At 40.4% G+C, this 20,270-nt stretch overlaps 1 protein-coding gene across 5 annotated transcripts in view; it reads left to right on the plus strand.

Moving 5' to 3' along the window:
- The window catches only part of LOC134530667 (uncharacterized), a 205,970-nt gene extending 190,635 nt beyond the window's left edge, over positions 1-15,335 (plus strand). For all 5 annotated transcript variants that reach the window (XM_063365710.1, XM_063365709.1, XM_063365712.1 and 2 more), the window contains 3 exons: positions 6,856-6,965; positions 11,229-11,369; positions 15,031-15,335. In XM_063365710.1, coding sequence (XP_063221780.1) covers positions 6,856-6,965; positions 11,229-11,369; positions 15,031-15,195 — 416 coding nt within the window. In that variant the 3' untranslated portion in view covers positions 15,196-15,335. The remainder of the gene's footprint in view (positions 1-6,855; positions 6,966-11,228; positions 11,370-15,030) is intronic.
- The last annotated feature ends 4,935 nt before the right edge of the window (positions 15,336-20,270 follow it).

Here is a 20,270-nt window from a genome sequence, read left to right on the forward strand (position 1 = left end):
ATTGGCATTGAGGTCGTTAGTTATTACTAGAACATAAAGTCTATTAAGAATGTTGGAAGACAAATTTTGCTATACTTTTTATTACTTATTACATATATATAAAAAAAAATTGTAATTGAATAGTCTCTCTTAAGCTATTGCAGTGACAAGTCATTTTAAAAAATTTTTTTGGTACTTAAAAATTTAAGTACATTTTACTGAAATATTTAACTGTTTTGTAGTAATAAAAAAAGAATATTTGTATGTTTAAAACAAATTTTAATTAATTAGGATGCAAATGGATGACTGAGGTACCTGCCCTCTGATGTCACTGTTTCATGTAGCACATGCGGAAAGAGAAGGAACTGTGGGACACAATCAGTCGCTGCCTACTTCTGCATATGACCACATTTTATATTTTTATATTCAAGAATTTGAAAAATGGTACACTATAGTTTCGTCCCTCATTGTGAGAGTTAATTTTTTACGCCTGAAAAAGCATTTCACACCTTTAAAAAAGACAAACTTTTTAATAATGAAAATTAAAGTTTTTAGGAACAATCACTAAAGTCTAACTCACAGCACAAATGCATATATATATATATATATATATATATAAACTCAAAAGTTTATATTACAATTTTATGACCACAATAACTGCTGTAATTTTGCTATATATATATATATATATAGAGAGAGAGAGAGAGAGAGAGAGAGAGAGAGAGAGAGAGAGAGAGAGAGAGCAAAATTACAGCAGTTATTGTGATATATATATATATACGTACGTACATACATACATACTTATATATAGTGCAAAATTACAGCAGTTATTGTGGTCATAAAATTGTAATATAAACTTTTGAGTTGATGGTTTTGGGGTCTTCAGACCATGAAATGAAAAAAACAGATAATAATTTTCTGTAAGTCGTACCATGGTATCGGCTAGCTACATATATATATATATATATATATATATATATATATATATATATATATATATATATATATATATATATATATATATATAGTTTCAAGTAAGTTCTGAAGGTTTGTACGTAGTTATTTTTCTAGATCCTATAATTATATAGTGCACAATCCATATACAAATTGTGAAAATTGTACACACCTGTAGCATGGCCTTGGGATGTTAATAATATAGTCATGGCTTTTTCGAAAATAAAGAGATAAATCTGAAAATAGTATGTATTTCTGTTTTGATTGTTAAAATTATTATAATAATTAATTTCTTTTTCAATAATGTTTTGGTTTTTAGGTAGATTTCGAAGAAAGACTACATATTGTAGCCAATACCATGGTGTGACTTACAGAAAATTATTGTCTGTTTTTTTCATTTCATGGTCTGAAGATCTCAAAACCATCAACTCAAAAGTTTATATCACAATTTTATGACCACAATAACTGCTGTAATTTTTCACTAATCACTTCTAAACTGATACATAAAATCGAGTAATGGAAAATCTCAGTCAAATTTGTTATTGGGTAAAATTCCACCAAAAAAGTAAATATGAGAAAGGTTTTTTAAACACAGAAAAATCGCTATAACTTCCATAATTATATACATATTGCATCCATTTTAACGTATTGTAACTCGTAGGAGTAATACCAAAAACTTTGGCAAAATACATTTTTAATATGACCAACCATAACTGCAAGGGGTGAAAAAACAAGGTTTGGAGAACAAAAAAATCCATAACTCCTTTAGTAGGCACCTTATTGAATCCGTTCAAATTATTTGTAAATAGTTTAACTTTTATCTAAAACTTTTGTCTGAAACAATTTTTGATAAAAAGAAACCATTGCAGAAAAGGGATAAAAAAGAGAGGGGTAGATTTTAAAAAAATATATCAGTAATTTCCATACTATGTACACTTTTTAAAATCCATTCTTATTTAATGTAAAACCTTAAAATATCATCTACAACTTTTGTCTGAAATCATTTTTATACGACCAACTATTATAGCAAGGGTTGAAATAAAACATGGGGTTGAAGGTAAAAAAATGTGTAACTTCCTTAGTAGACACATTATAGAATCCGTTCAAATGTTTGTAATTCATAGAAATCTTATTTAAAACTTTTGTCTAAAACAATTTTTGATAAAACAAACCATTGCAGCAAAGGGGGGAAAAAACAGGGATAAAATTAAATAAAATAATAATTTCCATACCATGTACGGTATTAAATCCATTCTTATTTAATACAAAACCTTAAAATATTGTCTACAGCTTTTGTCCAAAATAATTTTTATACAACCAACAATTATAACAAAGGGTGGGAAAAAACAAGGGTTGGACAAAAAAATTCATAACTCCCTTAGTAGATACACTATCAAATCTGCTCAAACTACTTGAAAATCTTTTAATTATTGTCTAAAACTTTTGTCTGAAACAATTTTTGATATAACAAACCATTGCAGCAGGTGAATGAAAAATACAGGGTTAGAATTTAAAAAAATTCCTCATTTTTGTACCATATACACAATTAAATCAGTTCTTATTTATGGTAAAACCTTTAAATATTATAGAAAACATTCATTTGAAGTCATTTTTTATACAAAGTACAATTAGCAAAGGCTGAAAAAAAAAAGAAAAAAAAAAGGGATGAAGGACAAAAAATTCATAACTCCTTTCGTAGGAGCACTATTAAATCCGTTCAAATTGTTGGTAAACCTAAAAATATTGTTACGATTTATTAAAATATAAATAATAAATTGTCGTGTGGAAAACTACTGGGTTCGTAAATGGATAGCCCAATTAAAGATTTTACTACACAGTTTTATTGATTGCCAATATTTACATCACTTACAAATAATCTTCTAAAAATGCCTAATAATCAATTAAGCTTAAAAATGTTTATTCCCCAGTCACTCGGTTTTTCCACAACGCACACCTCGCTGGGCCGCACCTCTGGGAAACTCTCGCCACAGCACCCCTCGTGGAACTTTGTCGTGGGACTCCGTCGATGCACTCCGTGGCCGCCGTCGCACTTCCCTTCGCCAATGATTAGCTCGACGCTTCGCTCGGAACTTCGTTCGGGACTCTCGCCACGCGTAACTCCACAACTGTCAGGTTTCGGATGTCAAACTAACAGCGCCGCTCAGGGAGCTGAGGGCTGGAGGGAGGGGAAGCGGCGACCCAGGTGCGCGCGGAATGTCTCATGTTGCGCGGCCACATGTCAGCCTTGCTCACCTTCGTAAAAATATATTCAAAAACTTTTGCCTAAAACATTTTTTTAAACAACCAATGATTCCTGAAAAGGGTGAAATAAACAGGGGTTACTATTCATGCAAGGGGTTGAAAAAAAACACAGGTGGAAATAAAATTAATTTAATTTTTGTATCATGTTCACTACTATCACATGTAGCAGTGGCGTCTCGTCAGGGCAAGCAAGGCAAGCAGTGCTTGCCCATGCAGTTTCCAGACAATGTATTTTTAAAATAAATATTTTATTCAGAAAAGTATTTTACTTTGGCTCGTGCAGTTATGTGTATGTATTTTTTACATTATCTTCTTGGGACCCAATACTGTGCGCTGTGCGCTATAAGAAAAGAACTCGTTGACACACAAAGCATGCGATTTTAGAAGCGCTGCTAGGTTTAGAAGCGCTGGTAGGACCGCTTTCAGCAGGAAGGCTGCCGCAGTAGTTTCCTTTCGGAAGGGGGGTGGCATGGTACAATGGTTTGAGGAGGGGATTGGCTGTAAAAACACGTGGTAGAAGCTACGAACGTAGCGCTTTCTTGCCGAAGTGAAGCGAACATAGCCGAAGCAGATGGTGGAATTCTTCCGCCGACTGCTTCGGCTATGTCCGCCACAGTTCGGCAGGGCAGGTGGCGAGGTCGCGTTTCAGTCGGCGGTCGTCTCTCGGGGCGCGCGCATCTCTCCCGCGGCCTGTTGGCTGGCAGTGCGTGGGGGATTTGTGGGCGTACGGGTGGCGGATACGGGATCCCAGCTCGAGGGTTGCAATCTCGCTGGAGTGACTGTGAATAACCAATAGCAGTCCGCGGACCAATGGCTGGCCTGTGGAGTCGTTATCACGGCTATCGGGGTGAAAGGTAGCCTGAATGTAGCTCGGCGAGTGGCAGGAAGCAGTTCCGTCGGCGAAGGCACCGCAGGGGAGCTCGATGTGCTGACAAAATGCGAAGTGTAGACGAACTGCGGTCTGGAACTTGCGGAGCTGTGGACTGCCGCGCGCGCAACGGAACTGAACAGCATCGGAACTCTGAAGGAAGAGATGGCGGCGCCTTTAAGTTGGGGCCCTGTTGGAGCCAGTGGTAGCCTGGGCGACGCGACCTTCAACTGTCCCGGGAATTTGGAGGACAAGAGGGTCCGACTCGCAAGATACTTCATTCGCCTGAACGACTTACCCCCACCCTGGCTTTAAAGGTCGTTGGCTGTTGACGGGAAGATGAAGATGGCGCAATGTCAGGCTGCCTTTCGCCCCGTGCACCCGCAGTTCAAGCCAGTTTACTGGCTCGTCTGCCCACATCTGTCTTAACTGTGGCTGCCTGGGCAGCTGGGCTGGGCTAAGTGAAGTCGCCCGCCCCTGGGGGCGCATGCGCCCCTGGCTAATAATAACCCAGGAGTACCCAACATTTAAATCCGGGCCGCAAGGCCCAAGCACCCAACTCCAGCATGGTTGATTTTTCAGCCCCTCCAACTCTTCTTACCTGGACCCTTCTTCCCTCTTGTCCAGTAGTTACCTGCTTGCTTAATGCATGTTAATTGATCCCCGCATGACCCGGCCCAGGGTTTTCCCTGTGTCTATGCAGGTTTTACCTGGGTCATATTAGCTAGCTTTTAAGCTAGGCGACCAATGGGGTGTCAGTCATGGCGCCAATTGCAACCATGGCTGGCCAGTAAACCCCAATAGCACACGATGCACGCGCCCTTGTCCTGCATGGTTAAAAACCCGCATGGTAGAGTGTATAGGCTTCGGCCTGAGACACATTTAGGTCCTCCCCTAACCTGGACCCTCCCCTACACACTTAGAATAATTTAGGCTAGGAAAAAAATTTAATTGTAGTGTTTCATGAATGGAATGATTGACGTGCCAGTTTCTTGGTACACGTACCAGTTAACAGAGTTTCTGATCACGTATGAAGATAGTTTCTTTTGTGTTGGTACAAAAAATACCAACATTTAATTTTTACTATTCTAGTACATTTTTATGAGGTTCTTCTCTTTATTTTAAGTAATTACTTTGCCATGTGCTGTCTGTTTATATATCTTGTACCAGACATCGATGATACTACACTCCCACTTAGTACATAAATAATGTAGAGTAGGTATTTTATCATCAGAATAATGTATGTCAAACATTATTATTTTTCAAAAATAGTTTATAATTAAAAAAAAAATGTCAATTTTTCTACCTGTAGAATAGTCAATGTTCAGTTAAGAAAACTACTTAAATAGCACCCTTTTGTACCTTGAAATCCATATTTTCCCGGGGGAGGGCCCCCGGACCCCCCTTCCCTTCCCCCCAACGGCCTTGTTTTGGGGTGAACGGAGTTGTTGCTTTCCCTCATGTAAACCTCACGCCTCGCCACTGACATGTAGGCATAATATGAAAAATTGTTCTAAGCTATACAATGCTAGCTGCATTGAGTTAAAAACGTTCGTAATATTTTCGCTGCATGGAATATGAAAAAATGTACATAAAGTTTTAAAAATGTTCCAGCAGTTTATAGAAGTTTCCAGAACAATTTCAGAATAAGTAGGTACTTCGAAATCTACCTATGCCTGTCGGCCGTGCCGAAAGGGATTTTTTAATATTTTCACCTATCCATTTCCCTTAAGATTATTACTTTCCCCATTATTAGGTAGTTCAGAATTGAGTAAGAATTAGGAAAGGTCTTTAGTTGTGGGAAATCATTGAATATTAGAAGAACTGCAATATTCATTTTTTATATGTATGTATGTGTGTGTGTATGTATGTGTGTGTGTATATATATATATATATGTGTGTGTGTGTGTGTGTGTTTTTTTTTGTTTTTTTTGAGGGAAAGGCAGTGACTCTCCTGAATTACCTTATCAGATTATGTGAGTGCCTGCAAATGCACAACAAACTGGGGGTAAAAAAAAATCTGTATTTTGTAATAACATGTGCTTCTCAGTAAACAAAATTAGAGCAGGCAACTCTTTTTTGAGTTATCGGAAGTATAGGAGTGAAGAAGGAAATACCTGTATCCGAGATTTGCGAGTTAAAATTACATTCAAATACCTATGTGGGACAGCAGTTCTTCAAGGCTTTTTCGGCTTTAATAATATGTTCTTTAGAATAAAATATTAAACATTTTAAGGATAACTTCATTGTAGAAGGCATACGAGTTTGCCGATTTATTTAATGGAGATTAATTTTGAAGTAAACAATATTTTAGTACTCAGCCAACAGTTTTCATATAATCAACATATAAATACTGCAACATTTACACATAAGACATAAATCAAAACTACGTGTCCTGCTTTAAAGCATTGTATGTGCGAGTGATTTTGAAACCATTAGGGTTTTCCTCTCCAAGAAAATTAATTAATCTGGCCTTTTCTTTTTCTTTGCTGAGGATGGCAATAGACTTTCACAAACATGTCCTTGCAGCGTGTTACTATCAACATATTGACAAAGCTAAATCCATAACCAACTTCGAATGAATTCAAATTAATAATGATTTTGTTCAAGACAGCTCTTTCAACTTAGCTTATTCCATTGCCAATGACTGTTTACATTGTGTTCCACAGTAGACAGTGGCTTTTAAAGTAATATCACCACATGATAGATAGATGAAGTGTTTGTCTCTCCCCACACGGCAATGCACTTGATTCAAGTTCTGACTGAGTCCACTGTTGGTGTTATTGTTGCAGATGCCAGCAACATGGAACCACCGTGCAAAACAGTAAACGCAGCAGCCGCATCCGTGCTGCCAGTCGGTGCACAAGAGTGTAATCATCTTGCAGGAAATGATCCTGATGAGGTACAAAAATTTTGCAATCCAGGTTCAATACATTGTCACATAATACGTTGGAGATGCCAAATGTTTCACAATAAACTCTCTGAATTTGACCTGTGAGGTAAGTATCGCTGCATAATTAGGCAGTAGGAAATGCACTACAGTAAAATCTCATAATTTACAAAATATGTTGTACTTTACTTTAAAATGATTCTCACTTTTAAGGTTTTAAGGTTTCAAATCTCTAAAACGGCAACACTCAATGGTGCGTTAATGCAGTACAGTAAGTCTTTCTAGGAAGTGTCAGTTGAGAGAATGTCCATTAATTAAATCCTGTTTCTTCATAAGGAACCCAGAGTTATCATTGTAAGACTTTAAAATATGTCTTCATTCACATTATATTTCCAAAATTGCATGGCTTTAGCAATAATACTTATGATTGAAGTTGTTTGCAACAAAATTACTAACAAAAATGGTCCCAATTTAATTTTTCATGTTTCTTACAGTTACGAAGTGGGGGAAACTAGAATAACTGTTCAAGCCGACAATTGTTGCCAAACATCAGTGCAGTTTGCATCACTTCTTTATGTTCAAGCATCAAACATCAACAAAATTATGAAGCACGTAAAACATAATCAAAACCTAAAACTGAACATTCAACCTTATAATTCACAAACAAAACTTTCACTTTCATTGTGTGAGAGCATCTAAAATTAATGTCCCTTATTTATGCTTCAGTTAAATCAAAGGATCATTAATAAAAATCTTAAATCTTTATTGGTTTTTGTAGTTGCATCAAATTTGGTTCCCTATACAAAGCCTTTGGCTTGACATGGGCTGTGTCAGGGCCAGTCTGTTGGGTAGGGTTGCCAAACTGACAACAATATGCAGTGTAAACTCTCATAATAACTATTTTTAATAAATATCGCAGGCTTTCGCGGCCATATTCAGAAGTAGCTTGGCTTCTGGGTTGTAGCTACGTCCAAAGCGAATATATCACCTATGTTTTGGTCAACATTGCAGTCAACATCATCAGGGTAGAGTTACCTACTGAACAGTAGGTAACAGTTCAGTACCCTGATGATGGCCTTGGATGCGGCTACAACCCAGAAGCCAAGCTACTTCAATATCTATTTTTATTGAAAAACTTAAACACGTAACAAACCATACATATAAAATAGCATAATAATAAAAAAAACTTAAATTAAAAGTTTAAAATACCCCCAACTTTGCAATTCTCACTTGAAGCTACTACGTATTAGTAATTAAAATGCTTTAAACACTATCATCATATTTTACCACTGTTTTGTTTTTGTAGTCTGTAAGGTACTACACCATCCATACCATACTGCATCAGGTCAAGGTTACCATGGTCTTGCAATATCATTGAAGTAATAGTATACCAAATTTTGAATCGATCAGACCTGTGGAAGTTGCTCACATCCCTTCATGAACTAGAAAAGAGATAATGATTTTCAAACGGCTGAACAGATTTTGTTAAATCATAGCTAAGAACACTTGATAAATCACCTTTCAGATAAATAAAAATTAATTAATTAAAATTGGTTTGTTTTTTTGGGAGCTATGATTCCACAGACAGATACACAGATACACATATATGCATTTAGCTTATAACACCCCTCTGCGTTAGGAGTTAATAAAATAAACTTTTATTTCTCCAACTTGATGTAAACATTTTGACAACAATTACAAAAATGTACCGTAATTTTTCTTCCTGAATGGTTTGCTTGTGTTTACATGTTTTTGTATACGCTTTATAATAGCCATTATTATTTAGTATTTTATAATTTAATTTTTTTTTTGTTTTTATTTGTTATATTTTAATTATTTGTTTTAATTAATTATTGAATTTGTCATTATTATTAATAATGATTTAATTAGTATAACTTTATTTAGTTAGTTTTGTTGTTTTTAATTATTTATTAGGAATTAGGCAAAATATTATTTACTCGCCTGTTTATCAAAAACATCTTTTCTTGTTATTTATTTGAGATTTGACCTGCCTAATGATTAATTTAATGGCCGCGTGTGTACTTAACATTTCATTCCTTGAGTTTATGATAGATATGGAGGGTGCCAATCCATTTCATTGGATTCAGCGTTATCAGCTTTAATGATTTTTAATTGGCCACAATGTTTTGGCAGCAGCTGTACTACACTAAGCAGTGTAATTTTTTTTAAGCTAAAGAGCAGCATATTTGACTTTGAAGTACTTTAAGAAGTACCCAAGAGATCTGATGACGGTTAGAAATATTTTGACTTTTTAAGATGGATCCAAATTAGAACTGAGGGCTAGCATTAGTTACAAGTGTTTGACTCTTGTTTTAATATGATGTTCATTCCATGTAATTTTATATTAATTATTGTGTGATGCCATGAAATGGTCAAATTGAGTAGTTAATGGGTGGTGTATGGTTTATGCAGATGTTTGTATTTGTCACATTACTAGTGTCCTATTGATAGCTCGTGGTCAGTACGGGAGCACCATGACATGGCCCGGGGCCTAACTGTCCTTATGCTAAGCGGGGGTTCGCATTGATACATGTACTGAGATTAATTTGTGGGCTCCACCGTGCAAGGAGCACGGACCCGGGAGAGACTCTTTTTCAGGGCCGTGACGTCGCCCATGTGAGGCGTGATTTTAACCCCTGTAAAGCCAATCCTAGTACTCGCTACTGGTCCACTCTCAGCGTCTGGTACGCTCTTCACCTACACAGTCGGCTCTTACGGCGTCCCACACGCCGTCACACTCAGGATGTTGAAACAAACAAATACAAATAAAATCGTATGCCCTGGTTTATTAGTTGCTACTTCTCCTACACCTTTGATTACATCACACAACGCCTGCGGTACGAATCGGTTCACGTGGTGCGACCTGACCACGTGGTCACACTCTACAACTAGGAATTAGCATAAAAAGGACCATAGTGGTCACTCATACAATTATTTAAACAGTCCCCCCAACCAAGAGAAGCCCCGAGGAATTACGAATGAAAAGATTTAAGATGATTAAAATTTAACATAATTACTTAGCAGTGCAGGCAAGCGGTGAGGTCCCCGGGGTGCTGATGCGTCTACTCTCGGTCGGTGCTGGCGAAGGACTGCGGTGAGCTCAGGGCTCCGCTAGCCTAACATGGCGTCTTTGCGCCGAACCAATTACCGTTATACCTTTTTTACGATTACGTGCCACAGGAAGCTACAGGTAAGACATGAAACACTCTTAATAATTATATTAATTTGATGCATGATAAAAAACTATTAACTAAAATTACAACAATTTATTAGTAATGTTAACTAGTCCGGCTTCTGCGGACTTCGGTTCGCCTCGTGCATGTTCGATACGTCTTTTCGTTGTTTATACCCTTACTGACTATGAATTATTTAAAGTACATAAAAACACTCCCGGCCGATCTGACGTCACACGCCACTTGGGGAAAAATAAGCAAAAAAGAATTACAATGTTTATCCCTAGTTAAAGGGGTGTGGTACACTGCTTCTACAACACTCTCTTGAAGTCCGTGGCACGCTATTCAAACACCCGCCCTAAGCACTAGTGGTAGGGAAGGATGGAGGGTGGGGTTTGTTTAGGCGGTGGCGTATCGGGCTTGAAAAGGGCAGCAGGCCCGAACGATGTCAACCATTAGATTCACTTGTTTCCTGGAATAGCTTATAACCTTGCCAAAGTCTTACCTTTGCAAGAAAGATTTTTGGGATTACTTATAGTATAAGAAATCAGGAAAATTTGGCAACTTTTTCATTAAAAATTTTATTTGTGATAAATTCATTCTGAAGTAAATAGCTAATATTAGCTATTGTGATTAATGCAACCTTTGTGAAATTAAAAGATTTTTATTTTTCAACATTTTTGTGTCCAAGTAGTATGTTTACCAGGGTACATCACTTCAAGTAATGACTATGTAATGATATAAGGTTTTTTGAACTGAAACTTCTTTACAGCTGATAGAAAGTCGAGGCGATGATGTCATCGGAACGTAACAAAAATGTTAACACTCAGGGGGCAACAAAAAGTTAAACGACCAGGAGTGAGACGCTGGATGATGAAGAAGAGGACGGTCTCAGGAGAGGGTCACTCAAATGCATTTTTGCATCACAGCACTCTTGCATTATTTGCACACTTGCTCACTCGCATGTTTTTCACCTGCATGTTTGCACACTCACATATGTGTATACATTATTAAAAATTCTTATACCTATATTTGTGTAGTTTCACTTCTAACCTAGCAGTTTCTAAAACACTTGTTCCAGAAAGCAGAGGAGAGTGCGAAGCGCGAGGTGCCGCGGACCTTGCCCACCGGCCTCAACATCCTCCTGCCAATCGGCAACAGCAACCTCCTGCTCGGCTGGGACAAGCTGACCGCTCAGGACAGCCATGTCGCCGGTTTCGAAGTGAGCCTCAGCGACCACGCAACGTCGTGGCTTCAGCAGCGACGAAAACTGTCAAATGTTTCGGTCGCTGTGGTTAGGCTTGCTGGTAGTTGCTGGGGACCAAGCTATGGCAGAAAGTGTTGGAAACTTGAACACAGCACACTGACTACTGTTTGTTAGGGTTTTAAATTGCATATTCAGCAACTCAGGCTTAAGGGACTTGCCTAGTCAAGTGTTCATGAGGCAGGATGAAAAGTGCGACACTCACTGGTGCTTCTGGTGTGGTATCCTCTCTAAGCGCAGTCTTCTCATTGTGCATGGGGCAGCTATGAGATTTGGGCCGTGACCATAACATTTTAAGGCAGAGGAATGAAGACGAAGTTAGAAAGCAAGGTCCTTGAGTTGTTTCAAGAATCTCTATCAGATGTTTCATGCCTAAGTATATTCTGAAAACACATGTTTTTAGGCATTTTCACTGTTTTAAAGATAGTTTAAAAATAATATATGGTAACAGAACTACTCATCTGCCCTCTGCGTATACTTAAATGCTTTTCGTAAAAGGAACTCCACTCTGATATAATGATCAGTTTACAGATTGCATGGTTTTTATATGAAGCTCTGCACACTGTATGTGTGCCCGGGTAGGCAGGACCTCCAAGGCTATAGTGGGCTCATAAACCACTTGGGTACGTACTCAATGCCCATTATTTTGAATCATGCCAGGGTATTGGGATTGAACCCACAACCCTCGCCACAAAAACTTGACATGTTAGTGATCTTGACCACTCTTGAGTGCACATGTACGTTTTCTGCTGGGTCACGTGTTGCAACAATTTATATACTTTACCTCTTAAAGGAATATCTGTGTAGTTAATGTGAAGTGATAAGCTTTTATCATTCAGATGGCGGTTTTTAACTTAATGAAGATACGCAGCTGACTTAAAAGTCATTGATTAAATTATTAAATAGTTACAAAGTAGGCAAAACTGATTCTTCAATGTTTATCAGTTTTTTTATGAGTGTGTACCAAATTGTATGATTTGGTTTATAAATACATATATACATATATTTAATTACATGAATTATAAGAATTAAGTTATACATGGGAGTTAATAAAGCGTAAATGGTAGAGATCCACTAATATTTACCAATATCTTGATGTACGAAAATACACCTGTAATCTTTTCAATCATGAAAATTTTTGTTATGCTTGTACTATAAGAATAATACCTACTTTTTGTGGTAAATTTTACTAGTAAAACTGGTTCTTTGTTTTTGAAAAGTGATTCATTCCATTATTAAAAAGAATTAATTAAGAAGAGATGAGCACAAGACATTAGGTACCTATATTAAATAGAAATAGACAGGACTAAAATGGTTGCTTCATATTTTGCCACAATTTTTAAATACTATAGTTAATTTTATTTATTCAGAACTATAAAAATATCTGGAGCCTACTCTAATGTTGTAAACGGTTGCATAAAATTTTATATATATATATATATATATTTTTTTTTGCTGTATTTGACAAAAAAAATTAATAATTTACATTTAATTTTGTAAATAGGTTAGCAAGTAACTGTAATGAAAAATTTATTTATCTTGACATCGTCCGGGGCTTCACCCGACAGAACAAGATATGCCACCATTCCTCACACCCTTCCTATTCTCATGACACTTAGAACCTCCTGCCAGCGACATGCACGTGACATGTTTTAAATAGTATTCCACAAATACCACAAACTACCGCAAGAGGGCACAGTAGAGTCAGTTCCTGATTCCCTTATTAAACAACTTATATGTATTGTAAATCTTCTTTCTTTTATCCCCAAGTGTACTTGTTATTTCATGATCCCACAAACATTCTACACTTTTATTTATTTAAGTTACAACTCTATACAAACGAACCCAAACTTACAGAAGGCCATCACAGAATTTAATTTATTTGGAGCTATAATCTTAATATGTAAATTTACAGGTACATGTTTTTGAGGCTGGAATAACTATGTCATAATTTTAGGAGTGCAAATTTGTTTTAATATTAATACGTTAACAGCACAAATTTTAATGGCCTGTCTTTTCAACTTGGCATCAGACACATTGTCCAGAGGCCTTTACGGCCATTGCTCTCCCCAGTTGCTTCACATCACCACCCGAGGTAAGATGCCATCAGCATGCTGAGGACTTCATCTTCGTATCGCAACTGATTTTCGTCATCCAGGCTTCTTAAATTAATTCAAATAGTTTTCTTTCAATCTCGGAGCTTGCCTCAAATGCTCAACTTTTTAATTAATTACACAGTAATCAGCTAGCCCGAGTTTGGTCACCAGCGCAAATCCAGTATCCAACTACGAGGTGTCTCTGAACATCACGTAAACCAGTTGTAATATTAGTATTTTTGCAGTTTTAACATTTGTTAATCATGTGTATGAGAGGCATGTGGCACAGTGGCGCATATCAATTCTCACTACCGCAACCCTTGTGTTTTTTTTCTGCGTTCGCTCACGTATGTACGAGTTACTGTAGACCGCCGTGTGGGACGCCAATAAGAGCCCACTTCACTAACATCTTACAGCGTGCCCGACGCTGAGAGTGGACCAGGTGCAGGTATCAGTGGTAATTGTGCTAAGGGAGGTACAAGTCACACCCCCACATGGGTGACATCATGCCCAGAGGACAAAGTGTCTGCCTGGTCCATGCCCCTTAAACACGGTGGCGTCTATTTATTGTTTAACATCTGAAAGCGAATCCCTCAACCACATCAATCTTGACAAGGCTCAAGGTAGCAAGGTGGTTGAGTAATCAGACCTCTCACCTCCCACCAAGGTTATCCAGGTGAAACTCAGGTTTTTCGCAAGTGGGGAAAGTGGCGGATATTGTGGTGAACAATTGGGTTTTCTTGCAGTGCTCCTGTTTTCCTTCCCGTCCTTAAAAGACATGTCCAAAAAGTATGTTTCCCTGGGGCCGTTTAAAAAAACAAAACACAGTTTTATGTAAATATTTATTGCAACAGATACAGCGAGTGTTTAGCTAATTTTCAACATATTCGCCACCGAAATTGAGACATTTGTAATACCATGGGAAAAACTTTTGAATACCTGTGCCGTATAAGTCTGTCATCTACGATTGGAATCACCGTGTGACAACCATCTCCAACCCTCTCTCATTCTCAAAATGCTGATGCTGACCAGCAGTAATTTCTTGAGGCATAGGAAGATGGAAATCACTGGGAGCGAGGTCCGGGCTGTAGGGTGATTGGCCCCCCACTCCGCTTCTCATCATGCACACTTTGTTGACCTGCTGAAAACTGTCTACACCAGTGACGCACCATCTTCTTGCTCATGACGCTAATATAGATCAGCTGACAAATGTTAATCAGCATTATGCTCTGTGCATTCAAAAAGTTTATCACTGACTGCATTTTACAGTCTGTGGGAGCCTCCAACTTCAACAGCTGTGACGATGCTTCTGTGAGAAAACGGGAAGTACTGTTAGTGCGAGCCCCATTCACGTACGTGCAATCTCTGTGCGCGGTATAAGCTTAATTAGCTGTGGGACGAGTGGGAAACTTTTTTGTGGACATGCCTCATATTTAACCCATCAGATCTTCATCTTCATATTCTCTCAGGACCTCGAAGAGGCGACATAAACCCCTAAATTGGCTCGCCTCCTGTTTTTGCAGGTTCACGTGAACAACAGGTTCCACCAGAAGATCCACTCGTCGAAGCGTAACCGGACACTGCTGGAGAGGCTGGACCTCTCCAAGAAGTTGAAGATCAGTATGCACGCAGTGAGCAAGGAGGGCAAGGCGTTGGGCACCCCGGCGCGCATCATCTACCAGCCGTGAGGCCCTGCCCGCCCGCAGCAAATGCCCCGCTCGCGCTAACTGTGCATCGCAACTGTCTCGCAAACTGCCTTCGTCACAACCCTGATTTGCTTGTCCTGGGAACACCCTCTGATTTCAAAATAAATGAGTTATTCAACTAATTATACCTATTTATGTACCTTTGATTCAGAGTTTTACATAATGAGGATGTTCACAGAGGTGTGACCAGTCCAAGATGGGCTGCAAACCATGTGGATACTTAGAGCCGGATTTAGGATGTTGCTTTACAACATAAGTTTTAAAATTGTGGCTTGATGTAAAGAGACTTTCACTGGGTGAGATTAAAAGACTATTGTAATTTTATATATATGTGTTTTTATATATATATACATATACACATATATATTTTTTTTCTCCCTCTTACGCCTGATACTATCTGATAGTCCCTTAAGCCTACTGTTGTCGTAATGTACATGCAATCAAGCAAGGTGGTGCAGTGGTAGAACACTTCACTCGATTTGGGGAGTACCTGGGTTTGATCCCCAGTCCAGGCATCCTGGTTTCCTGAAACGCTCCTGAACTGTGTTCTTGAGTGCATCTATCTCTAATGGTATCGCTGTCCACCAGATGTAAAGGTAAGTAAACGTGCATGCACTGTATGTTACAGTGAGAGGTCTTTCATATGGCATTCTATGGTTTGGCGCTTTGTGTAATTAGGCACCAATCCAGCTGCTCACATTCAGATTTCATCGGGTGGATTCCTGCTGTTGACCTTGACCGCCATGTAGCATTACTGTGTTGCCTGCTTGTTCTGGCTTGTGCTAGAATTCTATCCTTGTTTAACAAAATAGAAGTTCACAAGCTGTCAGAAACCATTTTTGTAATTTTTTTGTCTATTTTTTATTTATTATTATTACTTTTTATTGTTATTTGGAATTTTTTTTTTTGTGATTTTTTGATATCAAAGAAATGTGTGTCGGTTTTCTCTGTGTGCTCCCAATTATTCTTGTCAATATTTTGATTGTTTTCTCCATGTACTCCCGATTATTCTTGTCAATATTTTGATAGTTTTCTCCGTGTGTTCCTGGTTGCTTCTGAGAAACCGATCTAAGCAAGAAGGATTTTTTACTTAATGAGTCATGTCATTTTATTCAGAGTTAATTTAATTAATTGAATTTCTGCTATTAAATCATCATTTGAAATATTTTTATCAGGTGGAATTCAAACGAAAATGCCATTACTCAGTTATAAATAATAATAATAATAATAAGAAGAAGAAGAAGAAGAAGAATAAGAAGCTCTGAGACATCTGAGAATCACTAATAAACAAGACGAACTTCCTTCTCCTTCATGTTTAGTGAAGCCATTCTTTTTCGATCATTAGTGAGCATCCTGCATCCCTCATAAAAGAACTAAATAATATTTACCTGTAAGTAGCATGTGGTGGCATCTGTTACCAAGAATCGACACTACTTTAAACGGGTTATTTTGCATGAGATAAATTAACACTCACCACTGAATGGTGCTATTGTATTCAGTTAGAGCCAAGTAGTCTCAAAGCCACGTAGCCTCATCTCCTGGAAGCTTCGTAACTCTGTAGCCTCGCAGTCTCGTAAAATTGTAGACTCGTAGTCACGTAGTCTCGTAACCTCATGGCTCGTAGTCGCGTAGTCATGATGCCTTGGAGCCTCGTAGACTTGTAGCTACGTAACAAGTAGCTTCGTAGACTTGTAGCTAAGTAAACCAAGTAGCCTTGTAATCTTGAACATAATGTTGCTGGAGCAGTTGGAGCTTTGTAGACTCGTAGGCCGTTGGAGGAGTCTTGTAAACTAGTAGAATAGAAGCTTTGTAGCCAAGTGGCCTTGTAGCCATGTAGCCTCGCAGTCAATGGGTGCCGAGTAGACTTGTATCCATGTAGCTTCATAGCCATGTAGTTTTGTAGCCATGCAGTCTCACAGCCATGTATAACTCGCAACTTGCTAGATCCTTGTAGACTCATAGCCTTGTAACCTCATAGCCTCTCAGACTCTTTGCATTCTAGCCAAATATCATTGGAGCTGTTGAAATAAAGGGCAGTTGGAGCCAATGACTTTGGAACTAAAAACTGTTGGATTCAGAGACTGTTCGAGACATTATATCCTAACTTATCATTGACGATCACATCCTACCGAGTTTACTGAATGAGAGTGCAACGTGGTGTGAACGAAGAAAATTACAAAACACCAAACAATTCACACCAAGTTACACAATGCGCTCATATGAGTAAAGGAGTATATAAATTCACCCTTTCTATTAAGGGTACCTAGCAGAGTGTGTCTTGTAAAAACAATATATAATATTAATATAGAACAAAAATAATACGTTTAATCGAATTGTCTTCTTTTTAATAATGTTTTCCTTAAACGTTCACAAAATGCATGCGAAATACAAAATGAGATTATGCCGGTCCACAAGGACACAAAAAGAGGACAATAATTCAGACAATTGCTTCACCAACATATGCTCCATTAAGGCCGCAGCCAAAGTTCATTTAGTATGTTACAAATTCGTGATGCTACCTCAATTCTCATGATCTTAAACTGTCATTCACTTTACGCAACAATTTGCGTTAAATAATAACATGTTTTTGAACAAATACAACGAATGTGTGCGTTGCCCAATAATGAATACTATCTCTACGTGCATTTGAAGCACCCATACATGATACAGGACTGAAAGTTAGGTTTACTTTAGAAATTGTACGAGCATTTAACAAAATATTACATAGAGCACCAACGTGCTCCGCGCGGAGCTACAACAAGCAAGTTACAAAAGAAAATTTGTAAAAATTTAATATTTAAATAATTGTAACATGTAGACTAGTATCAGGGCTGGCATGGCCGTTTACAGGTTCCTACGAACCACGAGCTCTCCATACGTTGCCGTCGTCCGGGGTCTCGGGCTCGAGTCCCGGTGTGGCTCCTAGTGGGAAAAGGCGGTTCTTGATCTGTGTTGTCCGGGTGGGCGCCAGACTAGCTCGTTTCTAGTCGTGAATTTGGGGTCGTGGATGTATGTGCCCCTGCGTGGCCCACTAGGGCCGGCGGCGGTGTTGCGTGAGATGATTTTAAATAAGAGACGTGGAGTTGAGGTGGTGGTGTCGTACCTTTTATTCAGAGGAGCGAGTCGTACACAATACAACACTCTACAGAGGTCCCCGGGGGGTTGTTACTTGTTATTCCGTGGCGCCGTATTGTTTGTGTTCCGCGTTACGTGGCCTCGGATGCTGTTATGTCTCAGACGTCTCACTGGGTACGCAGGTAACGTAATTTCGTAACACAAAGGCGGGACACAAAATACGCTGAATTAAGGGGGCGCGTACAGGTTACGTGGCACTCGTTACTCGGGTAACGTAAGTTAGCAATACAAAATACGGGATACAAAAATACACTGAATTAAGGGGGTGCGCACAAGTTACGTGGCACTCGTTACTCGGGTAACGTAAGTTAGCAATACAAAACACGGGATACAAAAATACACTGGATTAAGGGGGCGCGCACAAGTTACGTGGCACTCGTTACTCGGGTAACGTAAGTTAGCAGTACAAAATACGGGATACAAAAATACACTGAATTAAGGGGGCGGGCGATTGGAGACGGCCAATCCCGTATGCAAATGTCTCGGCGCGGGTGTTGTGCCCACTGTGGTGAAACACGCACCGCAATTAAGTTTGTCCAAGTTCCCTTGCGGGTTTGTGGTCAGCGCCGTGCGCGTGACCTTAAATAAAGTTCTGTACGTTGCGGGAGACGGCCCGTACCGTATGCTGAAGAGCAGCCCCGTTGACCAAGTGTGGTGCGGGGTGTCCTTAAGTTGATGCGGCCGGATTAGGTCCTGGACCGAAAAAAGGGACCGGGTACTCACGGAGAGGTTAAGTAATAAAGGGGGTTTTGTTAATTAGTGACTATATTTACCGGATGTTACTTTCAATGGAGACAAAGGATGTTGCCTCTCCGTGGGACGTAGGTCCGCCCCGGTCCGTGAGCTGCGCTGAACTGCCGAACTGGCATGGCGTCCGAGGGAGGCTCGGCCTCTCTCGCGCCAGGCGTGACCTCATTACGCTAGACTCCAAACGGGTGTGTCTGGAAGAGATTTTATTGTCGCTAAAATCCTAATTTAATGTTTCAGGAGGAATGGGTACGGTTCTTCTCTTGTCTACTCAGGTTTCCGCGGTTTTGCCTTTAATTGCTGTTCGGCTCGCCTGACTCGGGTGGGCCATGGCCAGGGGTGTGTTCCGTTAGCGGGAGCGTATACTGGCGGGTGCAGGTCGGGCTCTGGGGTGGTCGTCGGCCAAACGACGTCAAACGCCCCCCCCCCCCCCCCCCCCCCTGTGAAGCCCGACCTTGCGCCGCTTATGGTCCCGCTAACATGGGGCCACCCCTAGCTCCGGCCGCTCCATCCCGGCGTGGTTCGCGGCTCAGCAGCTGGTTGGCTCCGCGTACTGGACCTGGTGATCGTAGCCGACTGGGTCAGCGTGCGCGCCGCCCCGGTTGCCGTCGTGGCAAGCGTGCCGGGTGCGGCGTCGCAGCGCCTGTGTGGGGTCTGCGGCTGATAGGGTCAGCGCACTGGACCTGGTGATCGTGGCCGACTGGGCCAACGTGCGCGCCGCCCCGGTTGCTGTCGTGGCAGACGTGCCGGGGGCGGCGTCGTGGCGCCTGGGCGGGGTCAGTGGCTGATAGGGTCAGCGCACTGGACCTGGTGATCGTGGCCGACTGGGCCAGCGCGCGCGCTGCCCCGGTTGCCGTCGTGGCAGGTGTGCCGGGGGCGGCGTCGTGGCGCCGGTGTGGGGTCAGTGGCTGATAGGGTCAGCGCACTGGACCTGGTGAACGTGGCCGACTGGGCCAGCGTGCGCGCCGCCCCGGTTGCCGTCGTGGCAGGTGTGCCGGGGGCGGCGTCGCGGCGCCTGGGCGGGGTCAGCGGCTGATAGGGTCAGCGCACTGGACCTGGTGATCGTGGCCGACTGGGCCAACGTGCGTGCCGCCCCGGTTGCCGTCGTGGCAGGCGTGCCGGGGGCGGCGTCGTGGCGCCGGTGTGGGGTCAGCGGCTGATAGGGTCAGCGCACT

The sequence above is a fragment of the Bacillus rossius genome, chromosome 3 (genome assembly GCF_032445375.1).
Source record: "Bacillus rossius redtenbacheri isolate Brsri chromosome 3, Brsri_v3, whole genome shotgun sequence".
In the NCBI taxonomy this organism is placed as follows: domain Eukaryota; kingdom Metazoa; phylum Arthropoda; class Insecta; order Phasmatodea; family Bacillidae; genus Bacillus; species Bacillus rossius.